Genomic DNA, 27234 nt, shown 5'->3' with positions numbered 1-27234 from the left:
CATATCGGCTAGTCCTAAATAGCAAAGCCAGGATGCTTAGGGTATGCATATCAATTTATTTCTGACTTTCATTTTATGAAGACATCAGTTAAGGAGCTTTAGAACTTTGTTCCTGCTGTTACTATCAGTGATCAAAATCATGTCTAAAAGATAGCATTAAATACACATATTTGGAATAATAGTATCTATTAATACTGACTACCATGTAATACAAGCACAACACTGAGTCCCTGACATCTTATTTAATCACACAGAAAGGAGCTTGAGATGAGTTCTTAGTAAATGTAAAGTTCTCTAACTCCCTATCAGTAGATGATACTAATACTCCACTAAAGAAGCAAACTTCTTCATTGTAAAAGGCAATGTGTAACTTTATACAAATGAACAAATCATAAACAAAAAATTTTTCAATTGCATATTTAATAGGAGCTATATTCTTTAATCAAAGAGGCACATATGGGCAGCACTAGTTGGAGTTAACAGACCACTCAGAGAGAAGAGAGCATGAAACTAGAAAGGGGGAAGTGTGGGAAACTGAGGAAGAGGTGAAGGAAAGAAATGGGGATGCATATGATCATAATTCTCTGCATACATACGTGAGAATCTCTGAAATAAATAGAAATCCTTAAAAAGTATTAAACTTAAAAAGGAAATACATAGTAAGTACTGAAATGGTGAAATGGTTAATTTTCCCGTTTTTTAAATGTTTAATGATATAATGCTTTGTAATGAAACAGTCAAATTAATTTCTATTTATTTATTTATTTATTTATTTATTTATTTATTTATTTATTCATTTATCAAAAGAAGGCCTCATTAAGTAGCCCTGGCTGTCCTGGAATTCACTACATAGACAAACTGGCCTCAAACTCAGCTGCCTGTCTGCCTCTCGAGTGCTGGGACCAAGGGCATGTGCCGTAATGCTTGGCATTAAAATTAATTTATTAACCAATTTATTTTATGAAAAAACATAATTTTTTAGTACATATTAATTCCAAAGTAAAATTCAAAAAAGAAAAATGTAGACAGGATGACAGGGCTAAGTCCGTGAGACTGTTACATGATATTTATTATGCAAAGAATAAAAATGAAAACCAGAGAGACAGGTTTCAGACCTCAGCATGATCAAACTTTTCGTTTTGTGATAAACAATTTGATTTAGATGTTCTACTTCTTTTTTCATTTTTTATTAGCATATGTCTGATGCACAAATAATGGGCTTCATTGCTTCCTTACAAGTATACTGTGCCCTCTGATCACATTTATCTTCTGTTATCCCCCTCTTACACTATCCCCTACTAGCTCCCTTCTTCCCAAATAGACCCCCCCTTTCATATTTGATAGACGACAGGCAGACAGATTTAATTCTACAGTCCATATATGAAAGAAAACATATTATTTGTCTAAGTCTAGCTTATTTCATTTAAAATGATAATTTCTAGTTCCCCCATTAATCTGAAAATGACATAATATTGTTCTCCATAGCTTAATAAAACTTAATTGTGCACAAATATATTTATTTTCTCCATTCATCTGCTGATGGACAACTAGGCTAATGACATAACTTGGTTACTGTGAACAGAGCTGCAATAAAAGGATGTTACATGGTGGTGCATGCATGCCTTTAATCCCAGCACTCGGGAGGCAGAGGCAGGCAGATCTCCTTGAGTTCGAGGCCAGCCTGGTCTACAGAGCAAGAACCAGGTCAGACATCAAAACTACAGAGAAACCCTGTCTCGGAAAAAACAACAACAACAACAACAACAGAAAAGAAAAAAAAAAAGATGTTACATGGCTCACTGGTAAATAAAAAACTACTAGCATTTATTTTGTCTCTTATCAGCCAATGCATATTTTCAGAGAAAAACTTAAACCCCCTCCCTCCTTTTGAATATGACAGCAAGAAATACTCATTTTACTTTTAGCCTCTCCTTTGATAACTCCGATTCCCAATAAATACTGAATACTATGTTTACTGAGATGAACAAGGCAACCAGGAGTGCATGTCATGGTGATGAGAGCCGTTCTGAATGGCATCCAACCCTGCTTTGGAGGATGCACTTCCCATGCAGTAAGACCAAGGATGACTTCCTGGTAGAAACGGAGACACTAACACTAAAAGCTGAAGGATGAATACAGTCTTTTACACAAAATTAGAAAGCTTTCCAGGCTGAAAGATAAAAGACTACAGAAAAATCTCATGTCTTTATTATTGTTTTTAATTAAGTGAATTCTTATAAAACAGCTAGAGAGAGGCTATAAAGGCAGCAAGGACCAGAGAATAATTACTGTGGTGGTATTGTGTTCCCCAAAATATGTGCACCCTAATAAACTTACCTGGGGTCAGAGACAGAACAGCCACTAGATACAGAGGCCAGAAAATGGTGACACTCACACCTTTAATCCTGTTACTTAGGAGGCAGAAATCCATCCGGATCTCTGTGAGTTCAAGGCCACATTGGAAACAGCCAGGCATAGAGACACACGCCTTTAATCCCAGGAAGTGAGCCTTTAATCCCAGGGAGTGATGGCAGAAAGCAGAAAGATATATAAGGCATGAAGAAACTAGAAAGCATTTGGTGGCTAAGCTTTTAGGGTTATGAGCAGCAGTTCAGCTGAGATCCATTCTGAATGAGGACTCAGAGGCTTCCAGTCTGAGGAAACAGGATCAGCTGAAGAACTGGCGAGGTGAGGTAGCTGTGGCTTGTTCTGCTTCTCTGATCTTTCAGCATTCAGCCCAATACCTGGCTCAGGTTTGATTTTATTAATAAGAACTTTTTAAGATTCCTCCTACAAATTACCACATTCTAATCATTTACCTCTAAGGTCAGTTCATCAGGGGCCCGAGCAGTGTACCGCTTGATAACATGGGCAGCACCAACAGCAGGAGTGTTGATGGACGACTCCTCATGAACTAGAAGATGATTTCCCTTATTGTCAATCTACAAGAAAAATCAAGCACCATGGAATGTTTAAAGACATAGGACTTGTCTAACCATACATGGAGATTTAATTTAGAGAGACAATAAGCCTCAAAAGTCTTTTAAAAAGAAAATAAAAAACAAAAACAAAAACATAAATGAGGGCCAGCAAGACAGCTCAGCAGGTCAATACACTTGCCAACAAGCCTGAGCTGAGCAGATTAAGTCTACCCTTTGGACCCACACGATGGGAGGAAAGAAGCAACTTCTGCAAGTTGTCTTCTGATTTCCACACAGGCTCTGTGCCACGTGTATGCACTACCCCACAAACGTAACAAAAATCTTTAAAACCCTATCAGTTATTAGGTAGCTAATATATGGCAGTCAGTGTGCTATGCATATAATGTGTAGGATTTTACTTAATTCTCATAATCCCAAAATATATTACCATTACCTTCACTTAAAGGTAAAAATGAAAAATTGGAGAAAGCTACATAATTTAAGAGAAATTGAATTATTTTTCCATATTACTCAACCACCAGAGACAAAGTCATGGTTTTAGTGTAAGCAGGTCTGGCTCGGGGTACCACACCCCTCTTTCCTTGTAGTATCTCAATTTTTATTGAGAGGAGAGAATATATATATAATTCTACATATACAAATTAACAATAAATATCTTAAAACACTTAAGTTGGGACCTCTAAGAAGCTGTTTTCTCATAAATAAAAATATTTTCAATAACAAATGAAAACAAATAGCTTACTAATTGTATATATTAACATAATGCTATATAACAAGATAGGTCTTTTATAAGCAGATCTATAAGTTATTAAATTTTATCTAAAATCTATATTAAATCTTTTATAGATTTATAAAATATATTAAAATTATTTTTAATTAAACAGAAAGATTTAATATTAGAATATCAGCCTATCATGCCAGAGAGATGGCTCAGCATTTAAGAGCACTGGATGTTCTTGTAAAGATGAACTCCCAGCACCCATATGGTGGTTCATACCATTTGTAACTTCAGTTTGAGGGCATCTGAATCCCTCTTCTGGCCATTTGGGGCACCAGGTACACAAACAGCACACATGTAGACATGCATACACATTAAAATTAAAATTAATCAAATATCAATTCTCCTGGAAGATGAGAACATACTTTATTTCTTTATTTGTGAAACTCATCAATTATCAGGTTACTGATAAATTCCTTAAGTAAATCATTTTAGAATAAACTTTCATCAGAGACGATTAGACCAATACCTCCATCCAGGTAAGGGCAGGCCCACAGTTGATCTTGTTGCCAGCAATAGTTGAGAGGCGTGACAGGTAAGCCATAAGCATCTGAGTAACTGACTGAAAAGAAAGACTCATTGTAACTCAAAGAAAAGAATAATTCTTTGCTGTTTGTAAATTGGTTATTTTCAGGAAGAAAAAAAACCCCACAGATATTTAGGCTCTTAATAATTACATTGGGTGGGCATGGTGACACACACCTTTAATCCCAGCAACCAGGAAGCAGAGGCAGGGGGATTTCTGTCAGGCCAGCCAGGAATGCACAGTGAGACCCTATCTCAAACACCTAAAAAATAATAACTACAGAGAATTCTTCACTAAGTTACAGAAGATTGTCACTGAAATGACGGCATTTTTTACAGATTCAGCCACCCTCTACTGTGGGATTTTCAGCTTTCACCATCTTATATCATCAAGGGCCACACTGCACAGGTTCTAATCTCATGACTTTCTTTTTCTATTTTTATATTGAAAACACAAAAGGTATTTATTAAAATACACATCTGTGGTTCTTCTAACTTTTCCCATGTTTCTCTTTACTTCCCATGGCTGTAATCTCCCATGCATAGACTGCACAGGAGCAGCCGTATTCATGTGATCCTGCACCACAGTACAGCTCACTGTTCTGGGACATGACAGCCCAAGGCAGACCGATGACAGAGAAACCAAGTCTTTCCAGCCTGTTCACCCTCAACTTCCTGGTACAGAGGCCATGGAACAGCTAAGCTCCTGCTCCTGCTCCTGCTCCTGCTCCTGCTCCTGCCCCTGCTCCTGCTCCTGCTCCTGCTCCTGCTCCTGCTCCTGCCCCTGCCCCTGCCCCTGCCTTCCCTCCTGACCTTACATTCCCACCACAGTGGACTGAACCTCTCTGGAAATAAGATAAGGTTTCTGGGTTGGTTGTTTTGTTTTGTTCTTGGTGTGTGTGTGTGTGTGTGTGTGTGTGTGTGTGTGTGTGTGTGTTGTTGTTGTTGTTTTGGTCAGGATATTTTGTCACAGTAACAAAAAAAGAATACAGACAGAAATTCATACCAGAAGTTGAGTTCTTGCCATGCTAAATCTGATGTCTTGATTTTAGTACTTTGGAACTGGTTTCTAAGAGGAACGTGGTGGAAGAGTTTGGAAATTTGGGGTAGGAAGACCTAAAATGCTACAAACAGAACTAAACCAGCCGTTCTAGTAAGAGTTCAAAAGCTCAGAATGCACAAAAAGAAAAAAAAAAAACAAAACAAGGTACACTGTGCAGGCCCAGCCCAGGAGGTTTCAGAGAGGAGTCTATGAGGACTAGACTAGAGGTCATTTGGGTTATATTCTGGCAGAGTGCAGGTGCATTCTGCCTATGTCTCAAGAACTGGAGGCTGAGTTCAAAAGCAATGGCGTATTTGGATGGGGAAGGAACTATGAAGGCAGACATTTGAGGCTATGTTGTGATTATTGCTCCCTGATCTCATTCAGATCTTCAACATCAGAGAGTAAGAGGCAGAACACAGAGAAATTAAATAATATGGTTTCCTGAGGAAGGCTCTGTGAGCAAGCTTAAAGCTGTAAACAAGGGGAATGTAAATGACAAAGATCTGTAACTGATAAAGGAATTAGCACCATTAAACAGAAACCTCCTATTCTGTACAGTAGGGCTGGAGAGATGGCTCAGTGGTTAGAGCACTGGCTGCTCTTCCAAAGGTCTTGAGTGAGTTCAATTCCCAGCAACCACATGGTGGCTCACTACCATCTGTAATGAGATCTGGTGCCCTCTTCTGGCCTGCAGGGATGTGTGCAGGCAGAACACTATACATAATAAATAAATCTTTAAAAAAAAATAAAAAATAAAAAATATCCTGAAAGACAGGACCACACTCACCAAAGTTATAAACGTGAAAATGCAAATTTATTTGAAAGCAAAGAGCCTAAGCTGAAAATGCCAAAGGAGTTTCCTACCTGTGGAAGTGCTTCCCCATAGTCAACACACAGAAGCCAGTATACTGGGGTCCAACATGCATAAACAAGTCTCAAACCTACCAGGAACCTCCCCACACCTTGTTGGCTAACTTTCATAGTGCTGGAAAGTACTGTGTAGGCTTGGATTGAGGTGTGAGATTAACAGAGAAAAGATAGTAGCGCTCTTACTCTGAGCTGGGCTTTGTATGTTATAATACCTACACGCCAGGTAAGAAGTACCCACTAGTTCAACAGTGATTCAACTGCTAAGGGATAGATAAGCACTTTCTGACTGGATTTGATGTCCTCTTCACAGGAGGGAATTTCATGTCTGGTACAAAAACCCTGTGTCAAAAGCCCACACATGGCTTAGAAAGCCATAGACCCTAAGATATTACGTGTAATTGTTATTTTGCCAAATGGTCATGATGTCTGTCAAACTGCCTTCTAAATATTTGTATGAACACCCAAAATGGGGGGCAGTGCTCTTAACACTGGCTAGAGAAGCTGCCCCCTAACCTGGCAGCCATCATGTAGACAGTGGTCAAGTGTTAAGAAGCAGTAGATTGTTCAGCACTTAGGGAGACATCGTTATCAAGTACCCCTCCCCCATGTCCTTGAAGGCTCAGAGAAGAGCACTGAAGAGGAAACAGAGTTTGAAGGCTACAAGAAAGGAGGAGTGCCCTGGAAACACTGTCTTCCAGATAGGACAGGCTACTGCGCTCATCACACTAGCTGCGTTACTTACACAAGATCAAACTACCAAAATCCCAGCACAGATGGGAAGACAATGCCGAGGCCCCAACTCCTTACTGTCAATTGCAATTGACAGATTTAGGGGAAGGGGGAGGGAATCATTCTGCATGGAGAGTGTGGCCAATGGTAAGTTTCCAATACTGCAATGGATGGCACACACTCACGTACACCACAAACTAGATTTGGCGGGTTATCAGAAAAAGGTGTGCGGGGTGTGGGGAAAGTAGAAGGAAAATAAAGGGATGTATTTATTCCACTGTATCCATGTATGGAAGTCTCAAAGAATTTCTTAAAAATTTAGATAATGCTGTCAAAAACAAAACTACTCCAAGAGGGCTACATTCCACCTGAGGAGGCAGCAGAGCTTGTCAAGAGTCATCTATGTGGGATTACTTTTGCAGGCATGAAGATGTACGACTAAGGAATTCAAAGTCTGACTCCACAGTTCCTGAGAGCCATGAAGCCAAACAAGTGGAAAGGTCAGATCCCCTGAAGGGAGGCACCCAAAGGCTACTACTGTTTGAAACTATAAAAGTGAAACTTGCTAGAGGCCAAATCATGTGACGTCCACTGAAGAAAGCTGCATTCATGAAGTAGAGCCAGTCCTAGAGAAAGGCTATACCTGCTGTAGGCAACAGAGCTGGAGGGGTGGGGCTGCCTAAGTGCTTTGTAACTAGCCCCCTTTACCAGTCCCAGATGCTAGATACTGAGCTGCAGGGTTTGGTATTTTCCCTGGTGGATTTAGTCTCGCTTTGGTCAAGTCTTTCTTTGCTCTGTCCCATTCATCCCCATTGGAATAGGAATGTTTACTCTGCCATTATATGTTAGAATTATGTCAACTCAATTTTTGATTTTTGCAGGGCATCACACTTAAGTCTCAGGGGAAAAATGGGCATTTGTAGTGTTGCTACTGTCAAAGACTATAGGAACTTTTGAAGTAGTACCAAATGCATTTTGCATTGAGAGATGGCTATGAAAAAGGGTCAATGGCAGAATGTGGCTGCTTGAATGTAAACTGTCTACCATATTCTAGTGTGTTTCAAAACTGACTTCCCAGATGGTGGTGCTGTCTGGAAGGTTGTAGAACCTTCAGGAGGTGGAGTTTGATGGATGAAATGGGTCACTGGGGCAAGCCTTGAGGCTCTATAATCCACATCTACTTCCTGTTCACCATCTGCCTGGAATGGGACCAGCCAGCCTCCTGTCCTGCCTCCATGACTTCCCTGCCAGCCGCCATGTCTTCCTTGACATGGCAAACTGTATCTCTGAAAGGGGAAGCAAATCCTTTCTTCCTCAGGTTGCTTTTCTTAGGTTATTTTGTCACAGCAACAGAACAATAATTAAGACATGTATGAGGCTTTTCACTCACTCGGTAACATTTAATGGAGCCTCCTGGAATGAAAAACATTGTTTTCTTTAGCTCTAAGAAGATTTTTAGATTAATTTTTAATTATTACCTTATATCCCCTCTCTTCCTATATCTCCTATGAGTAAGGACTACTCTACACCTATTCTCTACAATTCCAAATGTCTTCTCACAACTTAACTTCCTGAACCTTCTAGGGGCTATATACTTATGATGTGATACCCCAGCTCACTAATTCTCTGTAGCTGTCTCCTTTATGTATGTAGTCCAGTTACTCAGATCTGCTATTATTGATGTACACATTTTATTTCGAATATTTGATTATTTTATTTTACGATAGTATGCTCTCATTTTTCATGGATGTACTCTTCCCCAGAAGTGATAGTCTTACTTGCAAAGGCCTTCTGCAATGTCCTTGGCTACTCTGTTTATTCTGTGTTTGTGGGTAAGATTCCTACTCATCCTTTTCTGCAATCATCCTATATAAGGGTTGTGACTGTATTTTGTTTTCCCATAAAATGTATCTCCCTTACTTTCAAATATTACTCACATTTTTATTCCAATTGTACTTTTATGATTGGCATGGTAAAGAATTTCTTCTTTATACAATGGTTACAATTGTTTCGTGTTTTCAGAAATGTTGCAGAAGTGAAAGTGAGTGCACAGACACAGCCTGCCATGACAAGCCAGCAGCACCACTCCAGTGCGGCTCTCACTAGCAGATAACTCTTTCACACCTTTGGTTTTGTATTTCCACACTCACTGGAAGAATGGTCTGCTGATACATATTGGCTATCAATATCATCATGAGGTTTTCCCACCCTCATAAAATATTCTCTGAGACTTGCTTATTTCTGAAAATCCTCCTAAGTCTGTCTTCTGAAGTAAGCAACCCCAGGAATGATCCCAGGTGCTCTTGTATGCCACACTGACAAGAGCTTTGGCTAATTCCTAGGTGTTAGTATTTCTGCAGGGTTCTACATGGGTTACCTCAGGACTGTCCTTCAGCATGTCAGATCGAGGAAGCTCTGAGAGCTGAGAGAATCGACGGTCATAAATGCAGAGATGAAGATGTTTATCAAGTACTCGGAAGTCTTCATAACTTCTTTTAACAATCCAACTTTTGCCCTATGGGTAAAGAACAAAAGTCCAATAAATTCATTCTTCTTCAAAATGTTAAAGATTAGGCCTTTATTCTCTAATGGTATCTTATTCATGAAATTGTGTGTTTCCTAATAAGAAGTTTGTATTGACTTAATGATGATAAGTTCTGCTCCAAACACTCCAGTGAATCACATTATAACGAAAGGTCAACACTTATACAAATAAGATGGAGCCCTCCATTAGTCCTCTCCCTACTATTTCTAGAGTCTTCTGCTACTCACTGAACTAACTGCTGGGGTAAGACAGCATGTGACTCTCAATCTACAGAAAGAACCAATGAATGACTTAAGACAGCTGAATGGCAGTTATCAGAGGCTGAAGATGGGTGTGCAGGAAGAAACCAGGGGGTACTGGTAAACAAGTAGTATATAGACAGAAGGGGTCTGGAGAGATGACTCAGTGGTTAAGAGCACTGGCTCTTGAGGAGGGCCAAGGTTGGATTCCCAGCACCCACATGGTGGCTCATAACCACCTGTAATTCTAGTTCCAGGGGCTGCAATGCCTTCTGCTGACCTCCACAGGTACCAGACACACAGGTGACAAACAGATATACATGCACACAAAAATCCATACACAAAAAATAAAGATATTTTTTAAAGTGGTAAGCACTAAAAGTGGAAAACATAAACTAAGAATGGAATTATGAAATTATGGTTAGTCTGGTCTCCTTGGGATGTTTTTTCTACACGGATATCTAAATTGTATCTTTAAAAAGAATTCTAAAGCAGGGCATGGTGGTGTATGACTTTAATCCCAACACTTGGGAGGCAGAGCCAAGCACCGGTCTCTGTGAATTTGAGGCCAGCCTGGTCTACAAAAGAGTTCCAGAACAGCCAGGTAGAGCCATTACACAGAGAAACCCTGTCTTGAAAAACAAAACAAAACAAACAAACAAACAAAAAGAATTCTAAAACATACTTCGGGGAGATGACTCAGCAGTTAAGAGCACTGGCTGCTCTTCCAGAGGACCTGGGACCCACCCACATGACAGCTCCCAACTGTCTTATTTTTCTAGTTCCAGAGGATCAGATGCTCTCTTTGATACATACACAACAGGTAGAACGAACTCACTCTCTCTCTCTCTCTCTCTCTCTCTCTCTCTCTCTCTCTCTCTCTCTCTCTCTCTCACACACACACACACACACACACACACACACACACACACACTAAATAAAATTAAAAGGAAAAAATGCAAGGAGGAAACAGATCAATCTACTATTGCAGTTAGAAAGTTTAACTTTATCTGCATCCCAGGTGGACAGCTCTAGCAAGTAGCTGACTCAGTCACCAGAATATAACTGACCATGTAGATGACTAACAGGCAGATCACTTGTGCTTCTCAGATTCACCAAACACTTAATGCCACATTCTTGGGTATAAAACACACTAAAGTAAGTTTAAGGGGACAGAGACCACATGTTTACTCTCAGTCCATTAAACACACTATACTGTTTAAAAGGATAGAGACCATATACTATTTGCTTTCAAACCATTAAGAATACAAGTCTACAACTGAAACCCAGAAGTTAGTAAAACAAAGCCAATTCTTTGAAAACATCAATAAAGTTAATGAGCTTCTAGTCAGTTTAACTGAAAAGGAGAGGTGGATGGGGAGAAAGGAAACAAACTACTAACACAATAAAGTAGAGATGACAGACAGCAAAGGAAAATATGAGCAACTCCAAGCCTGTCAAACCCACACACAAAGAAAAACACAATTTGATTAAGTATATAGATATGTAAGCTAGTGAATCAATATTTAATATATTTCAAAAACAGCAACAAGCACTAATGAGTTCACCAATAAATTTTACCAAATACCTAAGGCAGAAAATTATTCCGCATAGCTAGAATCTGTTCCAGGAAACAAAAGAAGAGAGGACACTTCCTAAATCAGCCTGCAAGGCCAACATTAGCTTACTTGCAAAACTAGACAAGAGCTTGTTATCCAAAATACACAGAGAATTTCTAAAAACAGAAAAAGAGCCTAATTTAAAAAGTATAAAAAAGAACTAACAAATGCCTCACCAAAATGATACAGATATATAAATTTTTAAAAAAGAAATAAATAAGCATGTGAGAAATTGCTTTTGACATCAGAACAGTATGTAACACATAATTTGAAAATCACCTGAATGTGTTCAAGTTTACTGGGCAAAAAATTCTTAAACTAAAGATCTTATATGATGAGCAGACATGAAACAAGGTCTTTAAGCCTTTGTTTTTTATATTCGTAATCCAAGAAGTATAAATAAAACTTTCTGAGAAGTATAAATAAAACAATAATTGGAGTACTTTAGTTTAATAATATTGTAAAGGAACAATGCAAAATCCTTCATTATACTTTTAACAATTTTAGTTTTCTACTAATTTTTATCTTGTTATCAATGACAAGTAATCACTACTTTCAATGATGTAAAAAATTAGAAATTCTTAACAAGTCAGAGAAAACAAGGAAATATTTGCTATCCTTTCTGAGAACAGTCATTGCCCATGTTTTTAGAATTCTTTTGTTTGAGAAAAGTTAAATCTGAAAAATGACAGTTGCTATCAATTATGAAATTCAGTAAAAAGAAAGAAACACAACCTAAATCTTAGGCTCGACTATACTCAAATGCAGAGCCTGGTACAATTCACAGCACCTGTGAGCAACAGCGTACTCATCTGTGCAATAGAACGATAACAACCCCATCCCATCTAAGCTGTACCAAGTTTAAATCAGAAGCCCTGCAATCTGCCTGCGTGTTTTGCTTACACACAGATGCTCTCCAAATGTTAATACTTGATCGACTGTGGTAGTAACAGTGTTTGCTAAATGGACTGAGTTGAGAGGAGTTATTTCATACAAGGAATGCATTTCTGCAGTGGAATCTCAAGCATGAGAACACCAGAGTACAGGAGATATTTTGAGACTGGGAGGCATTCCCTTGAAACCAGCTGTCTGCTCCATTACCGTGACAAAAAAAGACCCTGAGATTACTGTAATGTTTATATTTTATCTTCAGAAAAGATAAACTAATAAATCTGAATGAATTTTAGTTACAGTGAAAGTGTAGTTAGTGTCTTTCAATAAGGATTATTAATGTCTGGGGCTGGAGAGATGGCTCAGCAGTTAAGAGTGCTTACTGCTCCTCCACATGACTGGAAGTTGGTTCCCGGCACCCACATTACAGTTGTGAACTGCTTGTAATGTAACTCCAGTTTCAGGAGATCCCACACCCTCTGTGTGCACCTGTGTGCATGTTACACATATAAATTCATGTCAGCACACATGCATACACATAAATGAAAATAAATTTAAAAAAAGGATTATTAGTATCATTAGAATAAAATATTGCTTATTTTATTAAACAACAATTATACTTCTACCAAGGAAACTAAATTTAGAAGAGATCAAAAAGGGATTTTCAGCTGACATGTTAGAATAAACATGTTTAAATTTGTCACTTTAAAAACTGATACTGAGAGACTGCCACACTGACTTCCAAAGTGGCTGTACAAACTTGCACTCCCACCAGCAGTGTTGCAGAGTTCCCCTTGCTCTGAATCCTCTCCAGAATGAGCTGTCGCTCGTGTCTTGATCCTAGCCAATCTGACAAAGGTAACATGGAATGAATCTCAGGGTCATTTTTATTTGCATTTCCCTAATGGCTAACGATGTTGACATCTCCTTAAGTATTTCCTGGCCATTTGAGATTCTTCTGTTGAGAATTCTGTTTGGATCTGTATCCCATTTTTTATTAGATTATTTGGTTTGTTGATACCTAGTTTGTTGAATTCCTTATATATTTTAGAAATCAGTCCTCTGTTGGACAGGAGGTTGGTGAAGATCTTTCCCCATTCTGTAGGCTGCTGTTTTGTCCTTCATGGTGTCCTTTGCCTTACAGAAACTTTTGGATTCCATGAGGTCCCATTTATTGTCAGTCTTAGTGCCTATGCTGTTGGCGTTCTGTTCAGGAAGTTGTCTCCTGTGCCAATGCATTCAAGATTATTTTCCACTTTCTCTTCTATCAGGTTCAGTGTATCTGGATTTATGTTGAGGTCTTTGATCCACTTTGGACTTGAGTTTTGTGCAGGGTGATAGATACAGCCACTTTGGAAGTCAGTGTGGCAGTTTATCAGAAAAGTAGGAATCAATATACCACAAGACTCAGCTATACCACTCTTGGGCACAGACCCAAAGGATGCTCAATCACATACCACAAGAACACTTGCTCAACTATGTTCATAGCAGCTTTATTTGTAATCACCAGAACCTAGAAACAACCTAGATGTCCCTCATCTGAAGAATTAATAAAGAAAATGTGATACATTAACAATGGAGTATTACTCAGCTGTTAAAAACAAGAACACCAGTGAATCTGAAGGCAAATGGATGGAACTAGAAGAAAAATCATCCTGAGTGAGGTAACCCAGACCCAGAAAGACAAACACTGCAGGTACTCACTCATAAGTAAATATTAGCAGTAAAATAGAGGAGGACTGTGCTATAATCCACAGGCCCAGAGACTAGGTAACAAGGAGGATTCATAAGGGGTAGTAGGATGCCTGGATCTCCCTGAAAAGGGGAAATAGAAGAGATTTCATGAGTGGACTGAGGGCAGGCGAGTGGGGATGGAAACATGGGCAATTGGGTTGGGGGTGGGGTCAGAGGGGAATAGTACTGAAAGAGGCTACTGGAAAGAGGCGGCATTTCAGGGTCAGGTAAAACCCTGGCACAAGGAATCTCCCAGGAATCTACAAGGATAACCCCAGCTAAGACTCCTAGCAATACCAGATATGTAGCCTGAACTGGCCATCTCCATGACCAGATTGGTGCCTAACCTAATTGTCATCAGAGAGGCTTCATCTAGCCACTGATGGAAACTCATGCAGATCCACAACCAAACACCAGGCAGAGTTCAGGGAATCCTGCAGGAGAGAGGGAGAAGGGATTGTAGGAGCCAGAGGGATTGTAAGTGTCTGGGACACCACAAGAAAACTCACAGAATCAACTGACCTGGGCTCATAGGGGCTCACAGAAACTAAACTGACAACCATGGAGCCTGCATGGGACTGACCTAGGCACTCTGCACATATTACAGCTGTGTAGTTTAGTCCTCTTATAGAACTCCTAAGAGAGGTAGCAGGGGCTGTCTCTGACTCTTTTACTGTCTTTTGGGACCCTTCTCCTCATCCTGGGTCACCTTGCCCAGCCTTAATACATGAGGAGGTGCTTAGTCTTACTGCAACTTGATATGCCGTGTTTTGTTGATACTCATGGGAGACCTGCCCTTTCCTGAACAGAAATGAAGGGGAGGGGATGGGAGGAGAGGGGAGGGGATGGGGGAGCAGGGGGGAGGAGATGGGGGAGCAGGGGGGAGGGGATGGGGGAGCAGGGGGAGGGGTTGGGAGGAGAGGGGAGAGGGAAACTGCAGCCAGGACGTGAAATAAATAAACAAATTCATTTTTAAAAAATGGTGCTAATTTGCTAAAGAATGTAACAGCAAAAACAAACAAACAAACAAAGCTTTTAACACTAAATGCCACTGACACTATACTCACAAATGCTTCATTCCATGTAGTGGAACTATCTATAATTGATGTCTGAGTTTACTGAATTTCGACCTTCTAAAACTTATTCAATTTTTAACATGGAAGACAGTAAAGTTTTCTTCTGTATAATTTTCCATATAATATTTTATGTTAAATTCCCTAGGGTTCTTATTCATTTTCACAAATTTTAAAATAACTTTTTTTTTCTTAAAAAATGCAAGAAATATACAAAGGAACAAAAAAGAAGCATCATTTTCAGATGCCCCACCCACAGCAATAAACAAGATACAAAGAAGACAGTGTTTCTTCTTCCAAGGTAGCTGATGTATCTGTTCCCAAAGGACAGAACAGAATGAAGAAAGCAGAACAGGAAGATCTGAGAACGTTAGATGATGTTAATAAGAGGAGATGAGCACTTGGAGGATCAATGGCCTGGTCTTCAAGGCATCTGGAAGTACTTTTCCCATGGTTAATTCTCAGCAGACATACACCTTATCAGATCATTAGATTTGTTTGATTGGTATCTGTTGTCTGTTGTACTTGCTTTGGGTCCACGACAGAGCATGTTAATATTTTTGTATCAAGAAAGCTACACTCTTGCACCCAGTTGGCCTGGGCTACTAAGAGGGCCAGGCAAATATCATGACAGCCTGCCCTAATAACTTAGTTAAGAACTAGGCCTCCGTGCTTGCTTTTTGGAACCGAGCAAGCAGTTTCTGAGGAAGAGCCATGAACAAAGGACAATCAATCTCCAACACCCCCTGACAGTAAGGACAAGGAAACCTGGGACATACCAGGCCTGAGCCACAATCAACAGCTCAAGGTAATAACCAAATAAGGACAAAGTCTGGTACTTGTTCAGGCCTGCCCAAATATGAAAACCTGTAGCCCTGATAAACCCCCAACTAACCCTAGCCAATTAGAAGTTACTAACATGATTGCCACTCGCATAAGCCAATCATATCTAAGATGAGCTAACTTCCTTTGACACTCCCCTTAGTTAGACTTAAAAGGAGCTCTCATTTCCCTGGTGGAGGGGGGATCTTTGCCATCTTGCCTTTGTGTGGAATGGCAGGCCTCAGCATACTGGAATAAAAAACGCTCTTGCTGATTACACACATAGGTGGTGGTCTTTTGTGGGGCTTCTCCAGGACCCTAACACTATCTTCTCCCTTGAGGGCTCTAAAATTTAACCTGAGTGTGTTTGCATATAGATAAGAAAGGGGTAGAGAAAATATGCCTGTTGTTTGTTGTGTGACAAAACTTTTCCTGACGAGACACAATACATATCTACTCACCCCAGATCAAGCTCCCATGACAAACACATACATATACCACCAAAGTCCAGGTTGGTGAACTGGAATATGGGTGAGGGGTTACTTAAAGAAGAAATGACTCTGTCTGCATTACCAGCTACATTACCAAGGCCCACTCCAGCACGGATGACAGCTCACAAAGCTGGGAACCTGGAGCACACTGCACAGCCTACAGGCAGATTAACAGGTTGGAGGGTGTCTTTCCAGATGTCTCAGTAGTCTAAATCTCTTCTAGAGACTCCGCTTGGTCTCAGTGTCTTCTTTACAGCTCTTGCTCTTTTGAGAGGCTTTTGTGCCATCCCCCAGCTTAACTCTTTATCATCTGAGATGGGCTCTGACTTTTATTGTTCACTCTGACAGGGATGGGTCTAGTGAATCTGGTCAAGTTCAAGGCCTTCCTGAAGCTATTTTGAGTTGTTTATCTTCCTGCTTAAAGAGATTCTCAGCAGGGCAAAATGTTTCAAAAAACAAAAAACAAACAACAACAACAAAAAACGGTTACTAAACACCTGCCATCTAATGCTGTTCCAAGAAACCAGACAGCCAATCATTTAAATGCTGAAATTAAATTCTGAAATTTATTAACTTTTGGGATATGTTTACAGTACAAATCACACCAGAAAATGATAAAGAAGTTGCCAAAACAAAACAGCCAATCAAACTACACTTGGGTTCAAATCTTGATACCTCTTTGATTTTATTACATTGTGGAGGATACTATTATCCCCAAGTCTTGGTTGCATTACGTACAAGACAGATTTCAGACCATCTATCTCACAGAGCTGTTGTATGAATGAAATGACATAACATACGTGATATAACTATAGGCACATAATCCATCAAGAAATGCCAATGGATTTTGGTTCATTCTGTATAGATGACACAGTTTACATTGCTAGACTCATAAAGTTTAAGAGAAATAAAAACTGTAAAGAGCAGACAAAGATAAATTTCAAGGGTTCAAAGATGATACCCAAAGAAATTAGTATCACAACCTACAGAAAAAGAAAAAGACTTGTCAATTTAATTTGTTACCTTCTAAGCTAATAAAACAAGAAAGAATGTAAGATGACAGATCAAGAATGTTAGATAAATAAAAAGAACTTGGGGCTGGAGAGAGGGATCTGTGATTAGCATTGGCTATTCTTGCAAAGGACCTGGCTTCAGATTCCAGCATCCCTATGGCAGCCAGCAGCCAGTTCCAGAGGATCCAATGCCTTCTGGTGACCTTGGAGGTCACCAGACATACCTGTGATTCACATATATACATGCAAGCAAAACACTCATACACATATAAAATTACTTATTTTAAGAACATTAAGTACATGTTGTTAAAATGTAGAAGTTAGCAGAGGTATAAAAGGCATGAATGAACTGCTCTTGAAACAATACATCAGTGTGAGTCTGTTTCCTGTCACTGCGGTAAAATACTCTTAACAAAAAGTAATTTAGGACAGAAACAACTTTTTAGCTCACAAACCCAGGTTACAGTCCATCACTGCAGGGACATCAAGGTAGCAGGCACTTACAACAGCTGGCCATGCCATATCCACAGTAAAGAGTAGTGAGAGAACAAATGAATGATGCCTATTATTTAACTTACCTTTTCCACTTTGACACAGTCCAGGACCCAAAGGAATGAACAGTGCTTCTCACGGTGGCCTGGGTCTTTCCTACATTAATTTACCTAATCAATTCCGAACAGACACACCCACAGGGAAAGCTGATCTAGACAATCCCTCATTGAGACTCTCTCGCCAGGTGATTCTAGACAAGTTGACAATTAAAACTAACCATTGCGGTGTGAAATGATGATCTCATCTTGCTAGAGACCTCTCAATGTCTCCAATCTATTCTTGACTGAACATTTCGAGGAAGTAGGGGTGAAAATGGCAGTCAGAGAGCTGAATTCTGTCGCAGCTCCAGCTGCTAGGACTCCGTACAGCTTAGGACGGCTACTTTACTACTGTGAACCTCAGTTTCCTTGTTTGCAAAATTAAAGGGTTCAGGAGTGTAGCTTTCAATTATTTTTTTAAATTCTCATTTAAAATAGCTTATGGCTGGCATATGTGGTGAGACTACTGAACTAAGCCATCGGATGCTTCAGTAATTACATACAGCGAGGCAGAGAAGAGAGGAATGGCATCATTATCGCGTATTAAATTATCAGTCTGGTATAATAAATACTATTAACAACTGATCCAAAATGTTTTAAGCAGTTTGATAGGACATTTACAATGAGGAAACTATCTAACATCTAGGTCAGCAATACATGGAAGTGCAATCATGCAACAATTATGCATTTAAAGTGTGGTTGATAATAAGAAGAGATGCTAAGGTGTGTTAGGCTGCAGGGGAACTGAAAACTTGATTCCAGACATACTAACCATGTTTTATGGATAAAGAACCTAAGATTTCTATTCATATATTAGTAGTACTGGTTTATTAGAACAGCATTTAACATTTTTCTTAATATGGCCAAACCTCAAACCAGCAAGGGCCTATCTGAAACTTTTCTGATTTTGTTTTTTCCTTTCTTCTCTCTTACCAGGTCTCATCGATCACCTAATGCTAGTCATTCACATTCTGTCTCACCACCAAAAATCAAAGTCCTGGTTTTGGCTCACCCAAATCACTAAGATTAAAGAAGGGTGTATGTGTGCATGCATGTGTGCATAAGTGTGTGTGTTTGTGTGTAGTAAATGTTAAAAGTATATAGTCATGAACAGGCAAATGACATCTTGGACCCAGTCTCAAATGTACAGGCTACTCTTCTGTTGTTTATCACTCTAAGAAAAGATGGAAGGTTCCAAACCCTTTATGTATCACTAAGCGCTATTTGCTTCTATACCCTAAAAGAAAAAAAGGATCAAATGCAAATGTTCATGTCTTGTTTGTTACCAAAAGCCTTGAAATAAGAAAGCAGCTCTCTAAACAGAAGCATTTTATGAACTGTTACAAGGAACTTAGAACTTTGTTGTTTCTCCAAGAAACTGTGGTGACATGCAACAAAACACATCTCAATTATATACAAGCTGAATTCTATTTCCAATACTATTTTTTAACATCTAAAAATAAAAGTATTTAATTTAAAATTTTTTTGTTTAAAACCAAAACTAAGAATTTACATATTCCTCATATAAACAACAGAATTTTTCAGACATTAACTTTTAACTTCATGAACATGATTACTATGTTTTTAAAAATATAGAAATTCCGTATCTTACTTTCTCCCCAGAACTAAAATTTATGTGCAGAATAAAGCCTTCCTCCCAACATTTGCTTTCCAATAACCAATTCATTAACAGGCAGAAGGCTCTGCGATTGTAGAATAAGTGAATCTAAAATATGCTTATGTTTACTAGATGAAGAAATTTCTGATTTCAAATGGCATATTTTAAATCTCATTATGAGCAAGCTATGATGAATACCCTCATGTTCTAATATGAACAGTCAAGAAGCAGCAAGCTACAAAACTATGCATACATTTTGTTACACCACTGTGCAGTGGTTCACATCCTTCTTAATGGCGTGACACTTTACAGTTTCTCAAGCTGTGGTGATCTCCAACTATAAAATTATCTCGCTGCTACTTCATGACTGCAACTTTTCTACTGTTACAAACCGTAAACATCTGATATGCAGACTATCTGCTACGAGACCCCCAAGCTGAGAACCACTGCTAGAAGAACCTGAGGCCCAGACAAATGGCCTCTTCTCTCATGACAAAATGACCAACAACTCACTTGTTTTAGTCAATACACTTCTTTTGTAATAAATACTTTTACTTGCATATTAAAACTGATTCTGTTGAACTCATAGCTTAACTCCGGTGTTTAGAAGTGCTGATACAAAAAGCTAATAAATTAAAACTTAAAAAAAAAAAAAAAAAAAGGCCAGGCGGTGGTGGCACATGCCTTTAATCCCAACACTTAGGAGGCAGAGGCAGGCGGATCTTTGTGAGTTTGAGGCTAGCCTGGTCTCCAAAGTGAGATCCAGGAAAGGTGCAAAGCTACACAGAGAAACCCTGTCTCAAAAAACTAAAAAGCTAAGAAGTACAGTGTTAACATTCACTGTTAATCAATACTCCAAAGCGCCAGAAATTGCTACAAATTGCTAAGAAGGCACACAACTGTAACCTGAATGGTGCATTTTTGATGATACTTTTTCTTTTTAAAAAGATACCAATTTGTTTTCTTGCAATAGTTACTCACAGCCTAGTCACATTTCAATTAATTTCATTTCTTTCTGTAGATTATAAGCCTGTAGGCAATGTGAAGAATACATTGTAGTAAGCAATTTAATAATCATTCTGGACAACTAACTCTACATAGAGGATGCATCTCCAGAATTACCTGACAGGCAATCTGCACGAGGTAGACCAGCTCTTTAGATTCACAGCCGTTTTTCATTACTTCATTCTGCTCTTCTGATAGTGAAAGCTGTGTCACAGAAGAAAAGGAACAAGAAAGGCATGATTTACAAGTGAGAATACACTAAGCAGACAATAATACCTGAACCCTCACATCAAGTTTATGTAGGAAGTGCCTTATAGAAGTCTATAGCTTAGCAGGTGAATTAAGAATTCAGAATTTCAAAAAATATATTTTCATGAGTTCCCCTTGTGCCCTTTATCTAACTAGCACAACTGCACAAAAGCATAAGCAATTTACTGTTACATAATCAGGTCTTCATTCCCCTTATTTGTTTATTATGCACAAAAGCATTCAACTGTAAACTGAGAGATGCCATGACAAGTTTAAAAATAGCCCAGGCTATTGCAGAGAAAGCAAACTGGCTGCCCAGAGAATGGTTTAGCTTATAGCCATGTTTAATTTCAGACTTACCACCTGAGTCTGAACATTGGCTTTTATTTTATTTTTATATGAATAAGCTGGCAGCATACAGAAGCTATAAGGTCTCATATGAAAAACGGATTTATGGCTTCTATTGACAAAAACAGAAAATCAGCAATATTGGGTCCACACGTGAGCACGGGCAACAGCTGAGAATGAATTGTCCTTAGATGAGGTATATATCCAAAGCAGTGTGCTACAGATCTGATTACTCTTTCATATGCCAGCATCTAGGCTAAGTATCACTACCCATCATGCTGCTTGTTTTGTTATTTTTGCTGTGCTCTATTTGCTTCACACATTCATGTGGCACACTTGACTCTAATTTGGAAGTGAAATTACAACTATTCCCTAAAGCAGGACCCTGTGTTCAAAAGTAACAATAAGTGACTGTGTAATACTAATCTCCCTACTTAGTGAAAGATATAATACCTATTCTCAAGTCACATGGCACTCAAGAAATCCTCCACAAATGCCACATGTCAATATAGTTAATGCTGTAAAAAAAATGTTCTGCTTATGAAAATACATTCTCTATGTGAACAGTGTCACAGGAAGTCATTTATTAAAAATCTTCAGGTATTAAGAAGTTCACAAAGTAACATGAATAACTTTTTAAAAAATTGCAATTTTTAAAAAAATTAAAGACTTAATAATGAAAAGAAGCCTAAATAATTTCCTGAAAGAGACAAGACTTTTGTCAAGGCAGGAGACAAACATGGGCCTGGATGCCTGGTAGAGGTTCCAGAGCATCAAGACTCTCCCTTAGACAGAGAAGTCAGCCAAATCCTGGGAGACTGCAGATTTGAGTGACAAACTGTAATTACAAGGCAGAGCAGCAGAAATGACTGATGTCTAACGATCAACTGCTTCCCACAAGTATGAACCAACCACATGGAATCAACACATTAAAAACTTAGGAAAAGCAGCAGAATGAGGAGGGACTATGCAAAGTAGGGAGCCTCTTCAAGAAGGCAAGGATCTCTATGGCTTAGGAGCACAGTGTTGAAAGACAAGCAGGGCTGAGAAACACCCCTCTGAGGAGATGGTGACACTCAACAGCTAACACTGAAATGGCACCAAGAAGTTGAAAAGGGCCAAGGAAGACAGCCCAGTCTGTTACAGAGGATAATGCAGCTAGTCCCCAGGGCTTGGGAAGGCGGGAATGGATGAGCTTACTGAGGTGCAAAATGCAGGAAAGCTCTGGAAGCAGAAGGAATGAGCAAAGAGCTGTGAAGGCAGACACTGAGGGTATGAATGCTACACTCAGAGGACTGAGGCTTGGCAGTAAAGAACAGAGAGAGTATCTCCTCAATCTTCACATTTCTCTAAAAGTAACCTCTGTGTAGGTTATATCATCGAATATTTAAAGGAACTAATTAAAACTGCTGCAAAGAACAAGCTCTTTACTGGTGGTGGTGAATTTTAGTTGTCAATTTAACTGCATATGGAATCAACTAAAACTCAAGCTGCTGGGCACCCTGTGAGGCACTTTCTTGACCAGATTGTCTGAAGCAGAAAGGCTCACACTAAATGTGAGCAGCATCTTCTGGTGGCAACCCAGATAAAAGGATATGAGAAAGGTAACTTTGCTTTTTGCCTGCTTGTCCCCATTCTTGCTGACAAATTCATCTACCCTAATGCTACATCATTCCTTCTCCAATAACAGAACTGACTTCTTTGGAATGCCAATGCAGACCGAAGACCAGCAACTCTCCAGGAATCTGCCAAGCCTTCAGCACCAGATTGAGACAGCTGAGCATCCACCCTCATGGGATGAACAACTACCAGGTTCTTGGCTTCTCCAGCGTGAGACAGACACTATTGGACCACCCAGATCACATCCTGTAAGCCTATCCAATAAATGCCCCTTTAATATGTACATTCCTTCTGTCAGCTGTGTTCCTCTTGATAACACACTAATACATGAAACACACGAAAGGAAAGTATCAGCAAAACTGCCCTTGAAAAAAAAAACTCATGGCAGATACACCAAACAACCGCCTTAATGATGCTCAGAGAATCAGAGCAAGATGCGAAGAAAGTCAAGAAAACACTGTATAAATTAAATAAAACATTAATAAGAAGTTGTTTTGAACTAAAGAGAAAGCAAAATCAAATTGAATAGCTAAAAAGTATAACTGAAATGGAAATTTTATTTAAAGGAGCCAAAGGCAGATCAGAGCAGGCAGAAAAAGAGTCAACGAAACTGGAAAACAGAACAATGAAAAGGATCGAATCAGAAGAATAGGAAAGAACAAGACTAAAGGACTGAGGAAAAGTACCAACCCTAGTGGAGCACAGGAAACCATCAAATGTATGAATCTGTGTGTATGGGAGTCAAAAGAAAAAAAGAAAAAAGAAAAAGAAAAAAGAAATTCAGGAAACAATTATCAAAAACTTCCCAGATTTGATGAACAACATGAATAGCAAGATGACAATGAACCTCAATCACATGAACTTAAAGAGACTCACATGCCATATATATGAGTTAAACTTCCCTAAGACAAAGAATCTTAAAATCATCCAGAAACTCCACTGGGCTACAGATAAAGAGTCCTTAAGTGACCATCAACCACTCCTCATCAGAGGTCAGTACATTCAAATGGCCACTTGAGGACAGTTCCAGGGAGTATCAGACACAACACACACTGAGTGACTCTTTATCCATACATGTATATAATTGTCTCCAGTTCTGAAGAAGTTGATCCAACATATCATCTTTTTTTTTTTATTTTATTTTTTCTCATGGGGTTCTTCTCACCCTGTAGAAAAGTCAATTTAGAATGGAACACTACAGAAATCAGTATGAAGGCTCCTCAAAAAACTTAAAATAGAACTAACTGCCACACGATCTAGTTATACCCCTCTTGTGTAGCGGTCTGAAGAACTCTAAATCAAAATACAACAAAAACTTGTACATCCATATTTATAGCTTTACTATTTACAATAGCAAGAAAATGAAACCAGCCTTGAAAATAATTGATAAATGAAGAAAATGTGGCACATGTACGCAGCAGAATTTATGCAGCCATTAAAAATAGACAAATAAACAGGGGTTGTGGATTTAGCTCAGTGGTAGAGCGCTTGCCTAGCAAGTGCAAAGCCCTGGGTTCAATCCTCAGCTCCAGCAAAAGTAAATAAATAAATAAATAAATAAATAAATAAATAAATAAATAAATAAAATAAAATAAAAAATAGACAAATAAAAACTAAAATCATTTACATGAAAATAGAAACTTGAAATTATTATGTTAAGTGAAATAAGCCAATCTCAGAAAAGCAAATATTTTGTTTTATCTCATACACACAATTTAATTTAAACATATCCTTGTATAAGTATACGTGTGTGTGTGTGTGTGTGTGTGTGTGTGTGTGTGTGTGTGTGTGTGTGTATGTGTGTGTGCTGGTCATGAAACCAGGGAATGTGTGAGGGAAGGACGAGATATTGATGGAGATGAGAAACAGAAAGTGTAATGGCGTACAAGTAACAGTAAAGTAGACACAGACAACAACTGCAGGAAGAAAGGAACCAGCTGTAGCGGAGGAGGATGAGGAAGGAGACGGGAGGAGAGAAACAAATGGAATAAAGTATAAAGGTGCACATGGATGATGATCCCAAGTAATTTAAAAAGAACACCCCAAATTATAATGTTTGTAGATACAGAAAAGCTGAGGTGTATTCTCTTTCTAGATTTGTCCTACAGGTAATGCTCGAGGCTGTCATACAGAGTACAATAAAAGAATAGCACACACTAACACAAAAACATGGAAGAGAAAGAATAACAATAAAAGTAAAATCATGTACAATTACATAAGCTAGTACAACTGTAATAACTGGTTATGGTTCCTCTTGTGTACATACTTAAGAAATTCATCCTTTAAAAAAATCAGTGTGAACAAACATTTTAAAAACCTAATTACTGGGTTAAAAACACAGCTCAGTAAAAAAGTGCACATTGGGCACATGCAAAACTCACAATTCCATACCAGGACCAGAAAAGTAAACAAAACAAGACAAAAGCAATAACTAAAAATGTCATACTGAAAGTGAGTGATCTTTTAACCTTGGTTAATAATTCCATATTTTGCTTCCTATATAATTTGAGAGACTAATGCATTTAAAAGAATTATTAGTTAAGATCTGTAGCAAAAAAATACTTTTAGTTTTGTGGCATCAACAACAAAAATGAAGCTGTTATAGAAAGTCTTTGGCGCTATTGATACTGATATAAATATAAAACACTAATGAAACAAGATATAGATGGAGATATTTTATGCTTATATATTAGACAATTTAATATTATAAAGCTCTCAATACTACCTCCTCAAAACAATATACAGAGTCAACACAATCCCTACCAATCTCCAATGATAGTGTTCAGTCAAAGTAATCTTTAAAATCAGAGCAACTCACCAATCATGAGTTCAAAACTTACTAGAAATCTGCAATAATCAGAGCAGTGTATTCCTGGCATCCAGGAAAGCATTATAGAACAGTGAACTAGGATAGTAAGCCCAGAAACAACCCCTGATATATGTGATTAAATTATTTTGACAAGGGCACCAAGACCATTCAATAGAGAAAGGATAGTGTTCTCAACAAATGGTGCTGGGAAAACAGGATATCCATATGCAAAAGAGTGAGGGTAGATCATTACCTAACTACTATGTACAAAGTTCATTCAAAATGACTCAAAGGTCTGAAATGACATCTAAAATGTAAGAAAATTTTTGAAGAAATGTAGAGCAAAAATGTTTCACAAAATTTGATTTGAGAATCATTTCTTGGGATGATACACAATGATATAAGAAACAAAATATGTAACAAAAGTTTTATGTCACAAAAATTACTAAAATTTTCATCAAGCCAAGCGTGGTAGTGCCTTTAATTCCAGCAGTCTGAGTTTGAGGCCAGACTGGTCAACACATAAAGTTCCAAACCAACTAGGGATATATGATGAGACCTTGCCTCAAAACAAAACAAAATGTTGGTTGTCTCTTCCTTTCCTACAATATGCTTTTGGAACTGGAGAGATGGTTCAGTCATTAAGAACACTTGCTTCTCTTCTAGTGGACCGGAGTTCAGTTCCCAGCACCCATGTCAGGCAGCTCACGTCCTCCTGTAACTCCAGCTCCAGAGGATCCAAAACTGTAGGTACCTGTACTCAGATACACATACCCAGAAAAAGACACACAGACACAGACACACAGACACACAGACACACAGACACACACACACACACACACACACACACACACACACACACACACACACACACACACACACACACACAAAACCTTTTATTAAAAAAAAATACGTCAAAACAATACAAACTATGTGGATGTAATCCATCATATCTATCAATATCAACAGTATGTAGATAAGTTCTATAACTCATCATTGGCAATAACAAAAATAAACTCATCCACAATGAGCAAAAAAGATCTAAAGAGACATTTCTCTAAATAAAATACACAAATGGTCAATAAGCACATCAAATGATATTCAACACTACTAATCATTAGAGAAATCTAAACTATAATTTTAACACCTGAAAATCTAAATTACAAATGAGGTACCTTTTCACATCTACTAAGATGGTAATTATCCAAAACAAAACAAATGATAATATGGACAAAGGAAAATTGGAACTCTTGTGCAAAAGTAGGAATATAAAATGGGTTGGCTCCTGTGAAAGTAGTATCCTCAAATGAAAATATAATTAGGACATGACTCAGCAACTCCATTCTGTGTATATACTTCCCCAAATGAAGGCAAGCTCTCAAAGAACAGCCAAACAACAACAACAAAACAAACAGAAAACAGAAGCCATATAAGCATAGATCGGCAGGTGAATGGATAAGCAGAACATAGTTTATATTTATACAAAGGGTATTATCCAGCCTTAAGAAGTATGAAATCTCTGATATACAGATACAAGGTGAACTTGAAGGATGATCTTAAACAAGTTTATGAAGATAGTAGTAGAACACATGGGAATTCCAAAACACTGAAACTTTAAAAACCTCCAAGGAAATGAAAAATTATTGTCAGATATTTATAGCAAACTAGTCACTATGAAC

The 27234-nt window shown here is 38.5% G+C and overlaps 1 protein-coding gene across 1 annotated transcript in view; it reads right to left on the bottom strand.

Moving 5' to 3' along the window:
* The window catches only part of Arhgap32 (Rho GTPase activating protein 32), a 227941-nt gene that overhangs the window by 70470 nt on the left and 130237 nt on the right, over window positions 1-27234 (bottom strand). Inside the window, exons 6-9 of the mRNA XM_036192477.1 lie at window positions 20647-20733; window positions 9267-9404; window positions 4190-4282; window positions 2820-2942 (exon numbers count right to left, since the gene is read on the bottom strand). Of these exons, the coding sequence (XP_036048370.1) occupies window positions 2820-2942; window positions 4190-4282; window positions 9267-9404; window positions 20647-20733 (441 nt within the window). The remainder of the gene's footprint in view (window positions 1-2819; window positions 2943-4189; window positions 4283-9266; window positions 9405-20646; window positions 20734-27234) is intronic.

Source organism: Onychomys torridus, chromosome 7, assembly GCF_903995425.1.
Source record: "Onychomys torridus chromosome 7, mOncTor1.1, whole genome shotgun sequence".
Lineage (NCBI taxonomy): Eukaryota > Metazoa > Chordata > Mammalia > Rodentia > Cricetidae > Onychomys > Onychomys torridus.
The sequence above is the reverse complement of the archived record's forward strand: the minus strand, read 5'-3'. Positions and strand labels throughout refer to the sequence as shown.